Source organism: Parasteatoda tepidariorum, chromosome 2 (genome assembly GCF_982258835.1).
Source record: "Parasteatoda tepidariorum strain Cologne lab strain chromosome 2, Ptep-v5.0, whole genome shotgun sequence".
NCBI classification, from domain to species: Eukaryota; Metazoa; Arthropoda; class Arachnida; order Araneae; family Theridiidae; genus Parasteatoda; species Parasteatoda tepidariorum.
In genome coordinates, this window is record NC_141756.1 from 101,749,553 (window position 1) to 101,773,091 (window position 23,539).

Consider the following 23,539-nt stretch of genomic DNA (forward strand, 5'->3'; position numbering starts at 1 on the left):
TTTCATTTTTTTGTTTTCCAACTTTTTAAAATTTTTTTCCAATATTTATTAAAAATATTTTACATTAATAATTTTTCTTCTTTTCTTTATTATTTTCCATGTTTTCTCAATATTTTTCTCTTATTTTAACTTTGTTTATTTATATGTGTGTATATATATATATATAATATATCAAGTTAAAATAAGTGTATAGATATATATGTATTGTATATACATATACGCATAGAGAGAATTTCGTTAATTAAAATATGTATGTATTTCAATTTTTACACTTTATTCTGTAGGCATTATTTTTTTTTTTAATATATAGAATTTATACTTTTGGACAACACGATTTAGTGGAACCGCAATTTTACGTTTTCCTTTCTTACTAGCATTATAAGAACACATAAAGCGATAACGTAAAATCAGGATAAAAAAAATAAGTTCAAATTTTCAAAAATTGACACTTACAAGACTAAATTGACAAAAATTGACACTACTAGAAAAAATGAGTAATATTTACATGTTTTTTCACTTGTGTGTACAGCTTCGCTATTTTTTTGCTCATCCTCATTGTTTTCATCACTAACATTGATAGCATTTTATCGATTGATGATTGATCATTAAACCCTTAACAATCAGTTAATTTTCAAGAAAACGGTCATAAAAGTGCCTATTTTTTTATCCCTGAAAATTATATAAAAATATGTGTATAAATATTTTCGATTTGTTTTTAGCTTGAAATTTTAAAAAATTACATTTTTTAAGGAAAAGCCAACATTCAGGGTTTACTATGATTTAATGTTGGTTTTCAAGCAAGCAAGGAAAATTTAAAAAATGTGTGTTTTAAACATTAAAAAAGAATTTTATTAAACTATAAATACAGAGAAAATGATTTTGATCCGCTATAAAAAAAAAAACATATAATTCGGGATTTTGTTTGAAAGAGTAACGTCAAATCCGGGATAATTTAACATTTACCGGAATGGGCAATTTTCCCAGACTAAAAAAAAGAAATTATGTACTAAGCTAAATAACTCACCAAACGGACAACGCAAAACTGAGGCTCCACTGTATTAGAATAGTAATCTTTTTTTACACTGCATGCATAAAACATTTAATGATTAACTAAAAATGTTATTACTTATCTGCACACTGCACCGGTACTTCTGGTTTCTTCCTAGTATCTGTAGAAGAGATCATGGATGCTGCGGGGCTTTGCTTTGTAAATGACTTGGTCGGAGTTAATGGCATAAGGAATTGTGAATTCATTTTATTGATAGATATATCTCTCAGAATGGGCCTGAAGAGTGTTTGGTGCTCTATGCTTCCGTTGATCACAAAGTTCTTATGAAGCTCTTTGACTGATTGAGATAAAGTTGGATCAATGATGTCAGCCCATGAAGAAAACACACGGTGTCTTGTTCTATATTGCCTTGAGGAGAATATTCACATTTAGTATTGTACAGATAAATGATACTACAAAATTTTTCAATTTAATTCAATTTTTTGGATAAAAAAGGATTGGCATTATCCTGGTTGCAGAATTAAAATTTAAATACATTGTTGCTCTCCCCATGACAGAATCATGGCGACATTGTCGCAGAACGTTACTGAGTTCTTGCAGAATGATTTTTCCTATGAAAAATAAACAATTTTGCTTTTCCGTTCCGCAGAAATTTTCGAAAGATATTATCTTTTCTTCAGAATTAGATTCAAAAGATGCCTTTCTTGCGCATTGGAGTGGGGGAAAAAATGCTTGTGATTTTTCTATTCTCATTGGAGAATAATGAAAAATAAAGAATAATGAAATAAAAAATTTGGTTTTCTTTTCTGTAGAAGTTTTCATTCTATTTTTTTTATGCAGTTATTACTATTGATTTCCACATAGTTTTTAAAATCTGATATTTTTAATATGATATTATTTATTACAATAACTGAATCTCAAAATGAAAACACATATTTAGTAATCTCTTTTTGAAGAGTCAGATTAGCGCGATTTTGTCTTCTATCTTTTTTTTCTTCAGTAGTTACTATTAAGAATTTAACAATTTTTTTAATTACTTTTTTTAATGTGATGTGATGAATTACAAAATATGGAAAAGAAAATAATTAGTGTGTTATCCCCGTACAAAATGCGTAAATATCGACCAAAATATTAAAATAAAAATATATAATATATATTCAACTTTCTTTTCTTTTTGTTACTCTTCTGTTACTTTAAATTAGTAACATATATATTTGTTATTTTCATAAGTACCTTGCAGAAAAATAGAATTAGAGATATGTCGCAGAAAGACTTAAAAAATGGATCAGTGCACCATTTCTGCAGTGTCTCAAGAAAAATCGAAAAATAAAAAAGAAAGACCATAGATAAGAATTGCGCTTTTTTTTTAAATTTTCCAATTATCAGTTTAATTACATAATTTTATTTGAACTCATGGTCATTGAAAGCAACAGTGTATTACCATTTTAATTAGGAATGCAGAATTTTGCTGTTCACAGTGGAGAATTAAAATCTAAAACATCTAGAGCAAGCATCTATATCTAAACATTTGAAAATGCTATTTAAATTTGAATTGCATGTCTCGTGAAATGTGGTCACCCAATCACCATTGGCCACTAATAAATTTTGTGTGACGACTATATTTTTAGTTTTTCACACAATTACAATATGACATTTTCTCAAAATTTTGATATTTATATAAAAGAATTAGAATGAGAATTAAGCTTGAACGATATTTATTTTCCTGTTTGCATAAGAGGTTATCAACGAGGAAAAAAATCCTATCTTACCTTATTTATGCACTGTTGTACATTCCTGACATTTCTGAATTCCGCATTTTTTTAATATTTTTAAAATATTTATAATATTTTAAAAATAATATAAATAACATTATTTATATTATAATAAGCAATCAAAAAATATTTTTAAGCACTATATACATTAACAAAATGTAAAATAGTTTTCAAAGACTTTACATGATCATAATAAAATATCTAGTTTCTAAAAAAGAATTCTTTTCCTGATTGTATTAGCCACGATAAAAAGATCAATATTTTTCAGTTCAATTTCAGAGGGTGGAAAATGAAGTCTGAAATTGAGAATATCTTGTAAAATGCAGCAGAGTTGCACATGAGAGTGCACGAATCTCACCGAACCCAGCTCAGTAGACGCACATGCGGACTCCCAAGTATTTCATCAAACATGTAACATGATTGGGGTGCTATCATAGGTTGCGGGCCACACGCCAAAATGGATTGTGGTTGAATGATCTGTGGAAATGATTAATAGAACAAAGTGAAAACCCCGCTTTTGCATAATACGCAGTGAAAATCAACACGGTGAAGGAAAAAATCTCATTTTCAAAAAGAAAAAAAATAAGCACTTTTTAAAAACACCCCATGAAAAAACCACCTTTAAGGGCTTTTAAAAAAAGAAAATAAAAAATAAGCACCTTTAAGCACTTTTTAAAAACGCTACACACCATGATATGCAATTTTTTCCCTCAAAATTCTAATGTTATGGACGATATTCTTGCATTTTGTAGGGAGATAACAAACTAATTAATTCCTTTTTTGCACTTTGTGATTCATCATCACATTAAAAAAATCATGAAATCTGCAGCAGTAACTACTGAAAAAGAAAAGATTGACAGTGAAATCACACAATCTTCACAAAAAAAGTTACTAAATGTGTGTTTTCGTTTTGAGATTCAGTTGTTGTAATAAATAATATCGGATTCTAAAAGCTATGCGAAAATCAGTAACTGCATAACAAAATGGAACAAAAATTTTGACAGAAAAAAACCACATTTTTCACCTCATTATTCTTAAATGAGAATAGAAAAATCAGAAGTATTTTTTCCCCACTCCGATACACGAGAAAGGCATCTTTTGAATATAATTCTTCCGAAAAGATAAAATCTTTCGAAAATTTCCTCAGAAAAGAAAATTTTTTTACTTCCCAAAGAAAAATGTCATAAATTTTAAATTGTGATACATCGTCGGTTAGACATCGCATTAAAGTGATGTATCACGATTTAGCATATGTTCAAAAATTACCTATGGGAAATCTTTCAATCAATCAAAAATAAATAAAAAGGAATAAATCTATTATGAAAGAAAATATTAATTCTAAACATATTCTACTATGACCCCAAGCTTTATATCATTTTTCTGGAATTAAAAATAATTTAAGATTTATTGTTTTAAAAATAATTATACTGTAACAAAATATTTTACATACATGCAATGGAAATTAAAAGAAAAAAAAAACGAAAGTGGAAAACAAACCAAAAAAATGTTCACTTTAGAAAAAAACATTTTTTTTTAATTATTTGTTGGAAAAAAAACCATGCTTTTGAAGTATCATTAGACCCTTTTTTATTTAAAATAATAAAAGGTAGTATTAACTAATAGTCAAATTCTGTACTTAAGATATACTTATTTATTATACTTTGAAAATAAAATCGACTTAAGATTTATTTGTTTAAAAATGATACTGACTATCTAACAAAATATAAAACAAACATTTCAAATATTGAAAGAATTTTTATAAAATAAAACTTAAAGTACTAATGTTAAATTATTAAAAAAGTGACAAAACATTACTAAACTCTTTATTTAATTGAAAAAAATTATTTGTTTTTTCTTTTTCTTTTTTTAACTAATAGCCAAATTTTTTAAACTTTGTTTTAATTTTCTCAAAAATAAAAGCAAACTAAATAAATGTAAGCTTTGTTTTAATTTTTTTATAGTTAAAAACGATTGGACATTTATTGGTTTAACAATAATTAAATTATTATACTTACCTACATTTAATAGATTTAAAAAAAACGAACTTTTTATAACAAAGTTAAATACGAAATACCCCTATTATTATTGCTTAAAATGAAAAACAATAATGGAAAAAATCAATGAAAATCTTTTTTTATTTTATTTATATTTTCGTTTCATCGATCTATTGAGTTTAGAACGAAAATTTAAGATAACAGCGATTGTGCAGCAATCGCAAAGTAACCGTAGGTCTACTAAAAATAATTGACAAGAATCGTTAAACCCAAACAGAAAAAAAAATGGTATATCTGATGGTAAGTCTGACTGAAAATAATTTACAAAGAACCTGACAATTATTTCTGACAAAATAAAATGCATAACAATTGCAAAATGACTCGAGTCCCATTGAAAATAATCTTCAAAAAACGTAAAATCTAAAAGACAAAAATGGACATAAAGAAACAGTGCATTGCGTTCTACATAACAATGCAGATCCTCGCACGAAACTGGGAGTTCTGATTCAATTCGCTCTTCGTCATTCAACATCACGAAACTAACATCATCTTTATAGCAAACCGCTATCTACATCTCTGCAGCAAGACGAAATTAAAATCGTCTTCGTCAGTGCGGTAACAGCGCTAGCCTAGTCAAGGATCCTTGCATATTAAATAGTTAAACCGCGATTGTAGCCTTATTCCGGCTGTTTAAATCAGATTTCTGATACATCGCCTAAAACGAAAATTGGCCTAACGATATATGCGTTAAATCGATATTTCGCGATACATCGATTTATCGTCCAGTCCTACCTCTGCTCCAATTCTAAATGTATACCTTTTGATATTTGTACAAAAATTTTTTGTACAAGTATAAAAAGGTATACATTTTAGAAAATAGGTACCTAAATAAGAGTCGAATTACAATAAAATAGGAATGTTAATAGAAGGGAAAAAACAATTTAAAATAACAAAACTGCCCCTCGGAGAGAAAAAATAACAAGTACTTTATTAAATCTAATGGAAATTTAAATTTTTGGCTTTTTGAACATAAATAATAGTATAAAAGTTTGCTTTCTCTTCGTTCTGAAAAGTAACGTTCATTTATGCAAAAAAACTTCGCTAAGAGTAAAAAAGTCTCCCAATAGTCCCCTATTCCTGAAAATAGTTGCTTTTTTAGCCTTTTCAGGCAAAAAAAGTTGCCATAGTCGCCTAAGGCTGAAAATAGTAGCAAATAGTCGCATTTTAGTCGCCTGTGGCAACCCTGAAAGCACAGTCATTATTTTAACAAAATGAAGCAAAGCAAGGAATATATGTTGCTCCATTTCAAACAGCGTTTATTTCGTAAAAACCTGTTACTCTCAATTATGTTTCATCAAAATAATAATAATAAAAAAAATTTATCCACAGCAATCGCATATTTTTGTGAGGGGCTTGTTGTTTCAGAATTTTCCTTCATAATTTTTTGGATCCCGTTAACTTGGATATTTTGACAAAATCACATCTTAATTTATACATTTGTTTGCCATTCAAGATTAATTTTATCACATAAATTACTTGATGATGAGCTTTGCAATATTGAATCAGAAGTCAAGACAAAAATAATAAGCAACTTCATTTGAACTGCAATGCAGGAATGAACCAATTATAAATTTTATGATTGATTACTCATTTTTTTATGAAGCATTTAGTGAAATTAACAGAAGCTAACAATAACTTTTACAATCACCACCACCTCTGAAGAATGAAAACTATACTTGACAGTACAAAAAAAAAAAGAAGAGGAAAGCTCTGAAATTGAAACCTACTCACTCAGCTAATATTTTGAATCCTAAATTAAATTTAAAAATAGAAGAACAAGTGAATTAGAATTCATTCAAAAATTGCACAATATCGTCTATTGTTTAAATCTATACAATACATCAGTAGATATTGTAGTAGATATCAGTTAGTAGATATTGTAGTTCTATAGCAGTGTTTCCCAAACTTATAACTTTTGTGTACCCCTTCTAAATTTTTCGCAACGCTGTGTACCACTGATAAAAAAATGAATGTACTTTTTACTATAAAAAGAATTGCATAAAAGTTAATTATCACAACTGGCTGCTGACACCACTAAATATTAACTGTTAACTCTGAAAAAAATAGCCAATAGAAAAATACGTAACCGTAAATTTTCATGGCTAGCTTTGTTTTTGAATAAAATTTTCGTTTACTGCAAGATATTTCGAGTAAGAACGCGTACCCCCTCTGAACTGCTCCCGTACCCCTGGGGGTACGCGTACCACACTTTGGGTAACACTGTTCTATAGGAACTAGTTAATTTTTTTTTCTTTTAGAAAACAATATGTTCTAAAATCTGCTAAAAATATTAATCTTGTAACTTGGTTTGTGACATAAATAAATAAACATTTTATAACAACACCTGATTGAAAACCTCATGAAATGCATTTTACCCTGATTTGCCTTTTTTGGTGACTTTTCTTTTCTGTTTCTTAGCTTTTTTTACTCTCGGCCTCACCTTTATTTTTTTATTTTTCTTTGGCAACTTTACGTTTTTATTTCAAATCACTTTTATCTCTTCACATTCATGCCTGGCAAGTCTTGAAAATGCACGTTTTTTTTTAAATTCTTTTCTTCCTTTTTTTTTAAAGTGCTAGAAACATGTCGACTGTTACTTGATATTTGTTTATTTTCGAAGCGAATGAAGTTTCCAATCAGGTAATATTGTGCGGCTTCAGTTCCTTGAGATTATTTATTTAACATTTTATGATAACATTTTAATTCATAAATGTATAAGAAAGAGAAAATTTTCAATTATTCTCTGAACTTTGACTTAAGGAGAATATAATCAGGAAAATATATTCTCTTCACATCTCTACTTAGCATTTAAAGAGATTAAACTCACTTAGACAGATCTAAAAAATGATAACACTAAACACAATAGATAGTTACCGGTTAACATCTTCAATTTTAACAAAAGGGGCTCTTATCTTTTGAACATCATTATTCGGTGAAGAAAACTTGCTTTGAACATTTGTCACCATTGATCTCTCCTAAAAATAAAATTTAAAAAATTAATAAATAAAATATCACATCATTAATAATGAATTAAATAACAGATACAATACTAGAAACAAATTTAAAAAAGATGTGATTAAAATGTTGAACAACTTTTTTAAATATATATGAATCAAAATAAAATAATCAAATATAAATAACATCCAACTTTTAAAAATTTAGAAGAAATTACTTAAAATACAAAAGATTTCATGAGATTCAAATCCTTGTGTAAATTCATCCTTAAGAATAGAAATATTATATCACAAAATACCTACAATTTTTCCTTTTTGTTATTTTATTCTAATAAAAACGTATGATTATATAAACGTATGATTATATAAACATCAGATGATTATATAAACATCAGATTTAATAATAATCAGATTTTTTAATAATAATCAATAATAAAAAGTTTAATCAATTTTTTCATAAAAAAAAAGTTGAAAAGCTATAGCTTGATTTTAAAGATAAAATAAGCAAAACTACAATGTTTATGTAGTTCAAAAATATTACAAACAGTATCATTAAAATTTTAAGACAAATTGAAATTGTTCCTGTTTCACTAACCAAGTAATAATTAATTATCAAATAATGTAAAAACTGAATTCATAGAATTAATGAGATAAACTATAAAAAAAAAATTTCTATATTTTGAACAACGCATGGCACATCATTTTAAAATGGTACATTGATATGAGAATACAGTGATACCTCCGGTTATGGACACTCCTGCAAAACGGACGCCTCTCAATACGGACATATTTTTAATTCCCCGGGAATTTTCTATGAATAAACCATTACGAACATTCTCCGCAAAGCGGACACTCCCGTAACCGGACGCGGACAGTCATTTTGGTCCTGAAGCGTTGTTTTTTATCTCTCCAAACCGGACACTACTTTTTCAAAATAAATTCCAAGTTAAAAAAAATGCAACTTTTCACCATTTTTAAAGCATGTAAATAAAAATGTTTGCCTTATCCATAACTAAAAATATTGTTAAGCTATTTCACCACCGAAAAATCAATCTTTCTCCCGTCACTTTGCCTTATCTTTGTAAAGAAAGGAGAGAAAATGGTACTGCACTCCTGAAATAATTCTGACATCGGCATCTTTTGATCTTTTCATCTGGACCACACAGGTTAAGAGACCCCTCAAGTTGAAATGACTTCTCTCAATGCTTCTTCCCCATTGAAAATTTTTTTAATTTTCTTATCAATTTGAAGACTGTATTTAACACAACTGGGGTAAAAGAAAGAGAACAGAAGTATAATCTTAGAGGTGTTTATATAAATGAAACATTTATTCAGAAATTCGATAGCTGATCAATTGTGAATAATCATCTCCATAGGTTCTCATGATTTACAGGTATGCATTACATTTTTTTCTGTGAATCATGGGAGGTTTATTTTCCAAGAAGGTATTAACCATGTCCCCTATCAAAGGATAAGTAGGTGTAAGGGGATGTGAACCTAATAATTGAAACGGACTGAGGACAGCACGCTCTTATTTGGTATCATATGTCAAACTTGAGTATCTATGTTAATAGGAAAATTATATTTATTTATCTGTAGCTACATCCAGAATTATGTATTTATATCAAACTTCTTTATATATTCTTTTTTATCTTTCTTATTGTTTAAATAAATATTCTTGCAGATATTTACAGTATCGTTATAGATATTATTTAATTATTTCTACATCTTTGAGAATATTCTAAAAACAATTTACGGTGTTAAATTTCGTTATTAGGGTACCCTTCCCGTAAACGGACAACTCTCATAAACGGACAAATTTTTTGATCCCATAAATGTCCACTTAACGGAGGTTTCACTGTATATTTCATAATAAATTTGTTGAAATGGAAAGATGTAATTAAATAACTACTTCGCTTTTTATTTTATAATAAAAAAGATTAAAAATAAACAAACCTGATTGCTTGATACTTTCTTTGTACCATATAAGTTTTTGATTTTCTTTAGATATGACTGAACTTTATCAATGTGATATACTTTTACCCCATATTGCTTACACACTGCAAGAGTATCAGTGGTCCCGTGTTTCTTCTAAAAACAAAGAGAATCATTTGCTAGACATTTTTTATAGACAAATTAGATCCAAGCTATTATATTTACTACATTTCTTCTAAAAACAGAAATCATTTGCTAGACATTTTTTATAAACAAATTAGATCAAAGCTATTATATTTACTACATTTCTTCTAAAAACATAGAGAATCATTTGCTAGACATTTTTCATAGACAAATTAGATCAAGCTATTATATTTACTATGTAAATAGTAAAAGTTTTTAAATTTAAAAAATGAGACACCGAATAAATCAAAATAACAATAAAAATCATTAGGCTAAACCATTATGAAATTTTCAGAGGAAAAAAAACTATTTTTACACAGTTTCAAAATATATTTTTAGCAAGGGCATTTTTTTTAAGTCCTATAAATATGATAGCCTTTGCTTCTTTAAATAAGATAGTCTTTGCACATGCATTCAAAAAAGAATTAAAAAAGAAAAAAATATTTTAATGATGCTACAGGCAATCTTTTCACTCAATTAAAAAACAATCAGGATAGAGTATTAACAGAATCAATTTCACAACTGATGTTTGAATAACTAAACCTATTATGCAATTTGAGCAGTTCTAGCTATGTGTCCGAAATGTGCAATAAACAAAAAACAGGGTTCAAAGCCAAAAAGAAATGTTTTTCCGGACTTCCCTGGGTTTCCCAAGTAAATATACATAAAACTCTTTTTTTTAATAAAATAAAGTTCGTAAACAAACTTATAGAACATTTTCAAAAACATATAGCAATCAATGTAAAAGTGAGGCTATTTAGAATTCACAGAAAGCAGATTTTGCAGGTACTTGAGCTCAGACTTCTATTTTACATTATTTTCTGTATAAAGAGACATGACAAACATAAAAGTTTAACAAAATCAACACTTTAAAAAATCATTTTTGACTGTTAATCCTACTTTAATATTGAAAATCTCTGTTTTCTATATTACCCTTAAGATATTTTATGAATTAAAGAGAAAAGAAACATATCACATTATGGCTCCTTCTGTAAAATTTTCATTACGTTTTGAATTGTTGATTCAATTATGTGTACTTTATGTAAAAATTGCAAAACTGAGAAATATATTTTGTACTTAAAAAAGAAACTTCGAATAAAAAGTCTATACAATTTAAAAACTCGATATTTTATAATAATTAGTAATTGGAATCAATACATTTTTAATCAAATAATCAAAAATATACATATATATATATATAATAATTTTGGGAAAAAATAACTTGTAAGTAACTAAACATTTTTGTGAAAAGTTGATTAGTATAACTCTCAATTCCCCATTTCGATAATTTTGTGATCAGTGAATTCTTAATATCAATTATTTTTAAATAAAATGATAAAGATATCAAGTAAGTAAATTTTTTGAAATGATGAATTTAAATCATACAAGATTTGTTACTTAACATAAGAATAACATTGATATAGTACTCGATAAGTGAAGGAGCCCTCATTTCTCAACCCAGGTGAAAAACAAGAGTTTTGATTAGTAAGCAGTCCCAAAATTCAAACATTGCGGTTACTGATCTATAAATAAAAGGGTACACTAACACCACAGGCTTTCTAGCAACGAGATGGTAATGGGTTGACGCATCAGCTAAAAAAAAAAGAGGATAACTTTTCTTCTTTTTTTAAGAAAAGCCAATTTCATGTTGCCCCTACAATCGCCGAAAATTCAAATTTTCAGATTGATTTGAGAGGACAGAAGATGCAACCAGAACACAAATCATCCGTAAAATGTTAGAAAGTGCTCCATTAAAGTTTTTAAAACATCATTCTTAGAGTATAAGATTGAAGTTTCGATTTATTCAAATCATACAGATCCAATTGCTGCATCTAGTCTCCAGAAATGCAAAAGCATAACAGAAGAATCTTAATAATCTATAAATTGTTTGTTCAGCAATTAAATTTAATATTTTTTAATTATCATTATACACAGCGAAAAACAAAAGCTTGAAAAATCACATTTTTTCCAAGACTTGATAAAGGGGGATTCCATGATATTTTAGACAAAATTACAGTTTTTCCGGACGTTTTCCTGTTTCTTTGCTGTTAAACCTTATTTTCCTGGTATTTCCCAGAACGTACAAACCCTGATTATACCAGGAATCTCACTGAATGAGCATGTTATTTTTTTTTTGTTTCCTAATGTCACTATTGTTATGAATTTATAATATACATATAAAAAGCATTTAAATAAAATTAAATTCATTTAAAAAATATATATATATATGTTTGTTTTTTTAAAAAAATAGTGTAAATTAAACTTACTACTATTTGTTGAGACTTTTGAAGCAGAACTTTTCCACGAGATTGAGACTGAAAAAAATAAAGTAAGAAAGGAAATTTATTGAAACATCTTTATTTAATAAAGAATAACAAATAGAGAATAATTAATATCAATATCATTAAACTACATATAAATCCATGTGGTTTAATAAAGGCAATTTTGGTAGCTACTGTTGTAAATTTCCACCTGGTTGCAAAAATCTTATAACTTGCCGCAAATTCCAACGCAAGCATTTCATTTAATTACTTGTTGACTCAATCTATTAGCGAGGATTCTTCCGTGGCTGGGTGTGGTTTCCTTAGACTTGTACATGGGTGAATTGGAATATTCTATATAGGGCCAATATCGGAAAAATAAAGACGCTTTGAACCATTATCAATTTTGGCCCAAGTTATCTTGCAGCTAGGGAGGTAACAAACTAAGATTAACCAAAACTTTATTTTCCTTAAAAATTTGTGAATATGATACAGTATGTCCTATTTTTAAATCATGCGTGTATGCTACAAGTAAATAAAAATTACATGGAACATGAAGCAAGCCACAAAGATCGTGTTAATTACATATCACAACTTATGACTTGCAAATTGAAATGCAACTTGTTTCGTAAATCGAAACACTTTAATAATGCATATCACATTGCATTACTCTTTGATTACTTTAATGCAAAACACAATCCGCAATTTTTCATTTTTATGCAAAAATCAATGTGTAATTTTGTGATGCGATTAGTGATTCAATGAGTAATTTAAATTAGGATAACTATATGTAACTCATAAATCACTTTGATACGAATCGCAAACATAATTCTGAAATCTCTCTTATGCTAGTTGCAAAGCGTAATTCTTAAATCCTTTTCAAACTAATCCCAATGCATGATTCGTAAATCACTTGAATGAAAATTGTGATGCAGGTTTATTTAAGTATTTACAAGTTTTTTAAACTTAAGTTCGTATTATATTTAAAATTAAAGATCATAAAAAACATTCTTAACTCTTAGTTAATGCTTTTAAATAACAACTCAAAACTATCTATTTTTGTTCAATAAATATATACTAAGAGTATTCTATTAAAAAAAAAAATTAATTGAATCTTTTGCCACCTTTCTCAATGGGACTATGGTATACTAATAGGGGTGAGTCCTAATCCTAAAAAGAGTTATGATAAACACTAAAGATGTCTATAACATATTATGGAAATTTGTTTATATATTACAGTATTTTCAAACAATATTACATACCAATGGAACTGCTTTTCGATCAATAACTTGAGAGTTTGTATACTCAGGTGAACCAAGGTCCATTGAACTACAAAATTAAATAAATAAGTTACACTTCAACACAAAAAAAGAAATTGATTTGTTATGCACCTGAAGATATTTTTCAAAACTTTTTTTCTGGGAAAAATTGGTGAAAATGATTATAAATATGGTATTTGGATTATACTTGTGTTTGCAAAGAAGGAACAGAGGTTTCAACTTAATATCTTAATTTATTTATTTTTTTTTTTAAGTGCAAGTGCTGGAATAAATGTGTAAAGAATTTCACTGCACTAATGTTGAGGCAACTAAAAGTTTTTAAGGTTAAGGATTAGTATTAAATTTTCATATTAACTTTGAAGCTATACACAAGTTTCATCCATATTTAGTTTAAGTGTGATTGCAAGATATAAATTTGCAAGGAATAAACTATACTAATGTATTTCAAGGTGAAAAAATTGCCCGGATGCAGTTTTTTTTTCCTTCTCAATTTATCTACATTTTCCAGATAAATTCAGAATGCTCAAATCAATTTTGAAGCAATGCCCAGAATCTTGGTATTTGGGTACGAGACTAGGATTCTTAGAGAAGTCTTGTTTTGAATAGAGCCTGGGAAAGTAAACTCTGAAGCTTCATGAAAAAAATATGCTTGTCGCATGTGAATAGTTTTAATATTGTAGTGAATTTAATTTTAAAGATATATGCATTCATTATAGTTGTTCATCTGCTTAAATAATGATTAAGATTGGCATAATTGTAAGATATTATGATGGAAAGAATTAAGATACACATTTTATATTATAACAAATGCAATTTTAAACAATTCAGAAACAAAATAAAGAGCAATCGAAATATGCCTTAAAAATATATTGGAAAAAATTTTTTTACCAAAAAACACATTTTCAAGTGGGAACAAGAACAGAAAATAAACGTATTTTAATAATTCCTACCCATAAGCGTTCAGGGATCTTGTGGAAAACCTGTTCTCGGAATTTAAAAAAAAAATTCAAGATTAAAATGGATGGTTGACAGAATGTAAACAATAACAAGCTTCCTAAAATCGGAAGAAATTTAGAAGACTTCTGGAGTATCCCTCCGCTTATGTTATGTGTTAACAGGCTTAATATTCCAGGAAGTTTATTGTGACGTGTCAAAATTTGTGCTTTATTTTACCATTCATCATTCATTTTACCATTTTCTATAATTTATAAATTCTAACTGGTCGCAAGCCTAAAAAAATTTAACAAGTATCACAGCATACATAAAGTGCAAGGTTTGCCGTGTTTCGAGAGTTATTCCTTATTTAGCTACATTTGTATAAAAAAGCACCATTTCTTATTTTTATTTTGTGTATTTCATCTTCTTATTTTGGGTAGCTTCAGAGCAAGCTTGTGGAGTTTTCCAAATTCATTTGTTGTTTGTTTAGTTGAAAGTTAAATTGCAAAAAAAAAACATAGTATAGAAAACACTACAAGTATAATAAAACTGGATTGCGTGATTTTTCAAGCTTAGGCGTACAAATCAGTCAGAAACAGTATCCCGGAAGTCTTGAGACGAATTTTGATCCCAAGCACCATCTGCGCTTAGCTTTACACGGTCAACCATCCATAAGGGAGCCGGGATAGCCTGGTTGGTAGGGCACTGGGCTCATGCCCAAGAGGTAGTGGGTTTGATCCCCGCCGGCCAAAGACTCCCCGTTAAGTAAATGGTGACTGATCTGTTGAGACACAAAGTTCTCTATGTTCCCATAACAAATCACACTTCAGGGGGTACTGATTCAGGAGTTTCCTTGTCTTCTGAATTGGCTCAAAATTACAACCCAAAATTGGGTCGGCTGCTCAACGACGGTTATATATAAAAAAAATATTAAAAAACCAACCATAAGGCTAATTAAGAATTTATTTTTGGCACTTTGAGAATAAAAACTAATTCCCTAAAAAAGAAGATACTTACTAGTCAGAAAGCATTTGTGGGCTATGACATGGTGAGTTAAGTGTCGTTGGTACCCAAGGTTTACACTGCATAGACTTATTGGATACAACAAAGGTAGCATCTTTACAATGGAAAGCTTCTCTCTGGAAGCGAAAAAAAAGAGAAATATTTTCAAAAGCAGGACTAGCAAAATTTTTCATAATCATTGATTAAAAATTAATAGATATTTTTGATACAGTATAATTTATAACTACAGTCGTCCCCACTTAATTGCATATCGGATAATCGAATAACTCGCATATATACGAATAAAATTTAATGGAACCAAATCATTTTACAAGATGCGTAGCCATATCTTTCAACAAAAAATAAGCACTTTTCAAGCACTCAAAAAATATTTTTAAGCACTATATACATTAACAAAATGCAAAATAATTTTTAAAGACTCTACATGATCATGATAAAATAACTAGTTTCTGAATAGATTGTAGTTGAATGAATTATGAAAGCGTTGAATAGAACAATGAGAAAATTATGCTTTTGCATAATACGTGGCAAAAATCGACAAGGTAAAGAAAGAAAATCTCATTTTGGAAAAGGGAAAATTAAGCACTTTTTAAAAACACCCAATGAAAAATGCACCTTTATTTTTAAAAACATTATACACCCTGTATATGGAACTAATGTTACATTTCCTCATTTAAATGGATATTTGTTATTTCTAGTCCTCGCTTAATTGCATAAAGAAAATGTACTGAAATGGAAAATAAATTGTTTATTTTTAAGAAATGTTTCAATCGCTAGAATTGATTTTCCGTTCTTCAGTTATGAATACAATAGGTGGTCACTTCAATAGGGACGTCCTGTTCATTTGTTGCTCTAAACAGGTGTTAAGGATATAGTTTAAGAATTAATTTAATCTCGTTGGCAGTTTATACATTGAAGTAAACAAAGTGGGGGTTTCCCCCTCTTTAACTTACTTCACTCACACATTAAAAAAGGTACATAGTAATTTGTTGCACAATCAAGACTTGTAGTCCTCTCTTGGTGCACTATTAGCTTCAAAAACCTAGCACACTAGTGTACAGTGTGTCTTTCTATAAAGTAGTGCAATCATTGCTTATTCCAGTGAACAATTCTCAGTTGTACAATGAGTTCGAAAAGTAATGATTGATTTGAATTAATAGGAGGGGGGAAATCAATCCTGGAAACAATAAAAATCTCAAACTGAAATACCGAATAAATTTTGGAATTTCTCGAGTTTTAAGAATTAAAACAAAAAAAACTGAAGTATTTGAAAAGAATACACAAGTCATAGTAGACACAGAAAGGGAAAATCAAAATTCGATAAATCGAGAAAATTAACAGGTATAAAAACAGCCTTCAATTATAGATTCTCTCAGAAGAAATATAATACTACTTACTATAGAACCTATATTATGTTTTTCATTAGCATAGAATAAATTTTACTTAACTTTAAAAGGCATTTACATTTTATGGTACTAGCATAGACAGCTTTAAATACAATTGTTCATTGATAATAAAATTGAGTTTACTTAATTAAAACACTATACTATGCATAAAATACCATTAAAAGATAAAATTTTGCAAAAATTAAGAATTTAAGATTAAATAATGCACTACCCTTTCAATTGAATAACCCGCTTAATTGAATAAAGTTGGCTAGAATTAATGGTAATCGTTTCTGTGGGGCTGACTGTATATTTTAAAGTTAGTGATTTCATTAACCATTCAAGATTATTCAAAGAAATAATGAGAAGAGAATATATGAAAGGGTAGCAGTCATGGTGAGTGATGTTAGGCCACGCAGATAGCAGTTGGAAGGCAAAAAATATTTTATTAAGTTCACATAGTGTATTTAAGACATTTTCTAGCAAAGGCGGAGCTCAAAATCGCACTCAAAAACTGTGTGCTTAAGTTTTTATCTTAGGGAAAGTAGCAAAGGAATTTCCCTCTATTTTGTTATATTTGAGGGGAAAGGGGAAGTGATAAGAATTACTATTGGTTTATGAAAGAAATCTAGTGTTTCCCACACAGAGCATAGGGAGATATGTCCTGCTCTTAATTAAATGCATAGTTGAGCCAAAAATAGATTTAAGAACAGGATGTGGCTTTTAAAAGTGTGAGAAAGAATTTGGAATAGAATAATTAATTAGGAATAAAGTAGGAGTTGTTTTATAGCAAAGAAACTAACGTAAAAAGATTAATAGAAGCTTTTTATGTTACATATATATATATATTAACTATCATTTGATGTTCAAAATAGAGAAATAAAGGGGATTAAACTTGGATAGAAGTGACTTAAGAACTATGCAAATTTTTTTCATTAACTGTATGTAAAATAATGTGCTGTAAACAGGTTTCAATCATACCCTAGTCAATTTTGAGTTCAAATCATTTTAATTTTATGAAAATGTATTGCTAGGTTGACAGCTAAAAAAGATGTAGTGCCTAGAACACTAATTTTTATATAAGTGTTCAAACAATTACCATAACTGCCATCAACTTGTCTAAATGTTCGGATTTTATTAGTTAAGTTAACCTTCTGTGTAAGTGGCCCATCACTAAAAAGTTTGTACACCCCTACAATAAGGTACATGTATTAAGAGTTTTGTAAATTTAACTATTTATATTGACAACTTTTATAACCACTATTATTGACATTAACTTGTGTACATACTTAATTTTGAATAATTAGGTACTGTTTGTCTACGATAGGTACTCTGCCAGACATTCGTCTGGAGCTGTGGCGGTGTTTATGGTAACGAGGTATGATTACTTCAAGTAGGGATGCGGGGTCCCTCTATAGGACTGGTTTCGGCAAAAGAAAATGAGATCCCTTCTTCGAAGTCACCCTCCCTAAAATGCCCTCTTCTTGTTTCCATAGCACCAGACTACCGCAGACTTAGTGGCGGTCAGAGTACCTACCTTAGACAAACAATATATTCATAATTTTTCTCGTTATATAGTTTGTGTTTCTATGTTTAAGTTAAATGATCTCAGACTTTTTTAACTAGTATGCCAAACTTATTTTGCTCCTATCTGTAGAAGAATTTGATGTGCATGAGTCCAACATGGACAAGTCTCGCAGTGGTCGCTTAAGACACGGTTCTCAGTAGAACACTGAAGTCAAGCATTACTGGTTGCGATCAGAAAGCGGGGTGGGTGACCACTTTAATCAGTCCGCGTAGGGACAGAGGGGGTGCGGTATTGGTCCTCATTAAGTTGTTCTAGTGCTCGACTTCATTGCAGGTCAGCATGATACCAAAGCAGGGGGATATTCAGGGGTCTGTCCAGGCCGAATTTACTACCGTTTAGCGGTACCTTCACAAATTCAATTTTATGTAAAACGGTAGTTTCACAAATTCAACTTTAGGAAAAACGGTAGTTTCACAAATTCAACTTTAGGAAAAACTGTAGTTTCACGAAATACTTTTTCTCAAAATTTTATTTTTGTGTCCCTTAAGAAACGATAAATCTATATTTTTTACCATGTTTTTGTATTGATTTTTTAATATAATTTTTAATTTTCACAAATTATGTCTTAATTTTCACAAAATAGGTACCTTTCAAAAAAACCTAGACAGACCCCTGATATTGCTATGGCATGTCTTCAGATCACCCTCAGGTGCAGCTCTAGTGCGACATTGATAATGTACCTACCAACCAACATGGACTAAACCCCACAGAGTGAGTAGGCTAACAGCATTAAGCTGCAAACTTGAGTTTGATAGAGTGAACTAGTTGGTTGCCAAATGTAGCCAATTTAGATTATTTATATTAAAAAGAAAGCACTTACAGCACCAAGCCACTTTAAGTCATTCAGAAGATTTTTCTCAACTTCAGGAGGACAACCAATTATATCAAGAAAGAATTTCTTCTTATAAAATGGATTGCTGCTGACAGACTTCATGCTGGAGAAAGAAAAAAAAATTATAAATTTATAAGTTAATACAACGAGATCAAATTAACATCAAACTATCAACAAACACATAGAAACATCTTTGCTACCATATTATATATATATATATATATATATATATATATATATATATATATATATATATATATATATACATATTCAAATATATACAGGGGCTGTCTAGGTTTTTTTTGAGAGGTACCTATTTTGTGAAAATTTAGACTTAATTTGTGAATTTTAAAAATTATAGTAAAAATTCAGCACAAAAATATGGTAAAATAGGAAAATATTTTCAAAAATATTCAATAATTTTCAAAAATATGTTTAAAGTATTTTGTGAAGTTTTTTCTAAAATTGAATTTGTGAAAGTACCGCTAAACGGCAGTAAATTTGCCCTGAACAGACCCCTGATATAATATGAATTTTAAAAAATCTAATTTATTTGATCTAAATCAAATTTTTTTTACGTATATATTTATCAGCTAAATTATTTGGTAAAATGTAAACAGTATTTAATATTATTTACAAACAATAATATAATTAATATAAATAATATTTCTAATTAAATCGTTTCACAAGATATTGTTTTATTATTACTAACTAATCACACTTATTTATTCCAAGGGAGAACGTTATGCAATATGTGGCTTTCAAAATCTGATAAAATTACAATACATGATTAATGAAATGAGTTCAATCAATATGAATATCAAAAACATGAGAAGAAAAATTGAGAGAATTTAATTATAAATAACAATGGTGATTTATAAATAACTTAATTGCAAATCGCAATGGGTTTGTTCTTTGTAAACTTTACTACTACGAATCATAAAGAGTCAATCATAATAAAATGATCAGTACTTGTAAAATAAACACTACAAGATCACAAAATGGTTTTGATAGCAGATGCAGATAACTTTTTTTTTCTTTTTCCCCTTCAATAAGAATAATAATCCATAGAATATTTAACAAAAATTAAATTTGATAAAGTATAAATATTTATTCAAAATATATTTATTTTTCAGGAGCCTTAACTGTTTTACAAAATTTTGTTAAGTTTGGTGAATCTAGATATTAAAATATTTTATTTTATAAAAGCAGTTGAACAGCCAACCCAATTCTGTGTTAATGACTGCCAATATTCAACTCTCTATCCTTGTAATTTTGATCCTAATCCAGAAGACAAGGGAGCACCTAGATCAGTACTCTCAGAGGTATTAATTTGTTATGGGAATTTTTGACCCTGATAGATTTAACATGCACCAGTCACCATTTAATACAAGAGGATTCTTCGACCAGTTGGATTTGAACTCCAATTCTCACAAACAAGAGTCCAACACCCTACCAACCAGGCTATCTCGGCCCCAGATATTAAAATATATAAATTTTTTTCTTCAAAATCGTAGACTCAAGCACCAGCAAGAGGATATTTCGATCTGTCGCGCCAACTACAATCGTCAAGGTGCCAAACAGATTTTAAACTTGCAAATTTGTTCTTAAAAAAACATGTAGATGTTTGCCCGGAGCTAGCTACATGTTATACCATTAGAGTTGATCCCTTTCTGTGATGTTTTTTCAGTTTCTCGCGGGCCGCTTCCCAGACTTGGCGATTATTCTGCCACAGATCAAGAAATGGAAATCTCCCCAGCAGCTACAGAAGCAATTAAACTTCAGAATAAAAATCTGTTTTTATCAACTCTGTGTTCTGATTGCATTGAGTTAAATATCAGTCTGTACACTACTAATTAATAGTATCTAATTTAATTAATTTAGTTATATTTCTAAAATGTGATGCATTTTCTTTTAATCTTAATTTAGAAGCACTTCTAGACTGCTGTGCTAATGCCTATTTTCAAATCAAAGTTTTACTCATAAATGTAAAACGCGTATGGTATTGAGAATCTTTTGCAAAACATGAAAAATAAATATTTTATTTTCCTAAAACTTAACAAAATCTACGATGAATTGACCAAAACGGAAAAAAATTGAAAAGAATTTTAAGTGGCTTTCGACAAAGTTACTAGAATATATTTTAATTTTTAAGAAGTGAGTGCGTATGATTTTAATTTCCGGTAGCGTACTCAGTAAATCCTGAGATAACACTGTGAATATAACAGCCAAATATTGATTTACTTATTTCTGCATAATTCAACTCTTAAATAAGTATAAAACACTTTATTCAAAATCTGTAAAGTACTGAGAATGCTGTATAACAAAGTAATCACACACACTTAATATGCACTTACATAAACTTTTAATTTTTCAGTCACTCTACATTTGCTTAGTCATAAACATTCACTAAAAAAACATCATTTCAAGACGTCTAACCTAAGAACCACATTTATCTTAAAGTTATTTTATATTCTACATTAAATTTAAGGATATAATTTTCCATAACAATACTATAAATGCAAAAACAAAATACTCCTAAGTATGAAAACACACGCAAATCGTTACACTTAAAAAAATACACTCAAATTTTCAGAACAAAAATTTTGTTTGAAGCGGGAAAATCATCAGATAAAAAAATAAGAAGGAAACCAGCTATATCGATTTAATGGCAACAACTTCGCCTGAATGTTGACAGAAGGGTTACACTCGTTTCTCTAGGTTGACAATGCGCATGCGCCAAAAATTGCTCAGAATATTTTTTTGACTCCTCTGACGTACGCACAGTGCGCTAAAAAAACGGTCAACTTTCAATCTTATGATTGGATCTCTACGTTCTATGACTCAATCTTAATTGCTCAAGGGGGTAGCCTCAAATATGCTAAATAATTAGTGATGACGATATTTCAAGTTACGAAAAACACGCAAAAAGCACTTTTCAAAAAAACATACATTTTTTTTCAAGAAACACAGATCACAATCGGATAAATATGGTCCCCATATAATTTGGTCAGGAAACCGATCCAAAGCTTAAACCCCTTTATGTTAATTTCGATTTACTCATATTTCACCATGTTTGAAATTTAAAATTTTTGCACGATTTGATTATGAAATTTGTTTGTCCAAAGATAATTCCGTGCTAAAAATAAATTTCAGTAAATATTTAATATTTTTTATTATTTTATTTAATAACGTATGTAAATTTTCACGGCAAAAAATATGAAATTTTGACGAAATGTGGTGAAGCTATTGGTTGTATATAGAATAATTTGCAATTTATAGAACATATTTTAACTATAAATAATTTAGTTTTATGTTGTTTAAAGGCAAATACATTCAAAAATCATTATTACATGTAAAGTAAGTCATTCTCAGAACAGCCCGTATGGGGCCAGAGGAACTATGGAGATTAAAGTTACACTATTTAAACGAATTCGTTATCAAAACGGTCATGATCAGCCATGCGCCCTCCCACCTTTGCTTTCCAGACAAGCTGGTACCCAGCGCCGGATTTAAGCTTGACGGGGTCCTAATCTACTGAAAATGATGGGGCCCTTTTATGTTCAATTCTATTTCTATACACCTAAAGTAAACTGTCGTATTTTTTACTGCTGAATATTAACATTATATTATTAAAAATTTTATAATATTGCTTGATTGTTAAATATATTGATTGTGATGGGACTATAATGTAGAGCCTTTCTATTATTGCACATATTTTTTGAACGGGGAAAAAAACTGAAACTCTTTTTAAGAACATCATAAGTACAGAGTAAAGATTTGGCATGTTAGAAGAACCATTATATGTTTAACAGAGTTTTTTTTCTCCTTGAAATTATGAATATATGTTATTTGGAATTTTAAATGATTTTTTTTTCTTTTCTTTTTTTTTGCGAATTTTTTTTCTAAATTGTGTTTTTTTTCTTTAACGTTATATTTCGCTTTGCTGCTCTATGACTTAGGAACATTAAATTATGAAGGTGTGTCAAAAATAAGCAAGGAGTTTAAAAGAACATAAGAAAATACAATTTGATATTTAGTTTTATTTTTTTTATAACCGCCGTTGAACAACCGACTTAATTTTGAGTTTACGGCTACAAGTGTTTAACTCCGTATAATATTGAATAATCACCTTATAATTTTGAACTCAATCCAGAACACAAGAGAATTGGATCAATACCCAGAGATATTGATTTGTTGTGAGAACTTAGAGGACTTTGTGACCGCGGCAGATTTAACATGCACCTGTCACCATTTTATACATGGGTATTCTTCGGCCGGCTGGATTCGAAATCCCATTCTCACGAACACGAGTTCAACGCCCTAC

General features: G+C 29.0%; 1 protein-coding gene across 1 annotated transcript in view; it reads right to left on the minus strand.

Moving 5' to 3' along the window:
* LOC107445026 (uncharacterized) overlaps positions 1-21,869 on the minus strand; it is a 34,138-nt gene extending 12,269 nt beyond the window's left edge. Inside the window, exons 1-8 of the mRNA XM_087157903.1 lie at positions 21,570-21,869; positions 19,201-19,315; positions 15,402-15,523; positions 13,431-13,497; positions 12,175-12,222; positions 9,746-9,880; positions 7,710-7,810; positions 1,127-1,417 (exon numbers count right to left, since the gene is read on the minus strand). Of these exons, the coding sequence (XP_087014029.1) occupies positions 1,127-1,417; positions 7,710-7,810; positions 9,746-9,880; positions 12,175-12,222; positions 13,431-13,497; positions 15,402-15,523; positions 19,201-19,314 (878 nt within the window). The 5' untranslated portion in view covers position 19,315; positions 21,570-21,869. The remainder of the gene's footprint in view (positions 1-1,126; positions 1,418-7,709; positions 7,811-9,745; positions 9,881-12,174; positions 12,223-13,430; positions 13,498-15,401; positions 15,524-19,200; positions 19,316-21,569) is intronic.
* Between the last annotated feature and the right edge of the window lie 1,670 nt (positions 21,870-23,539).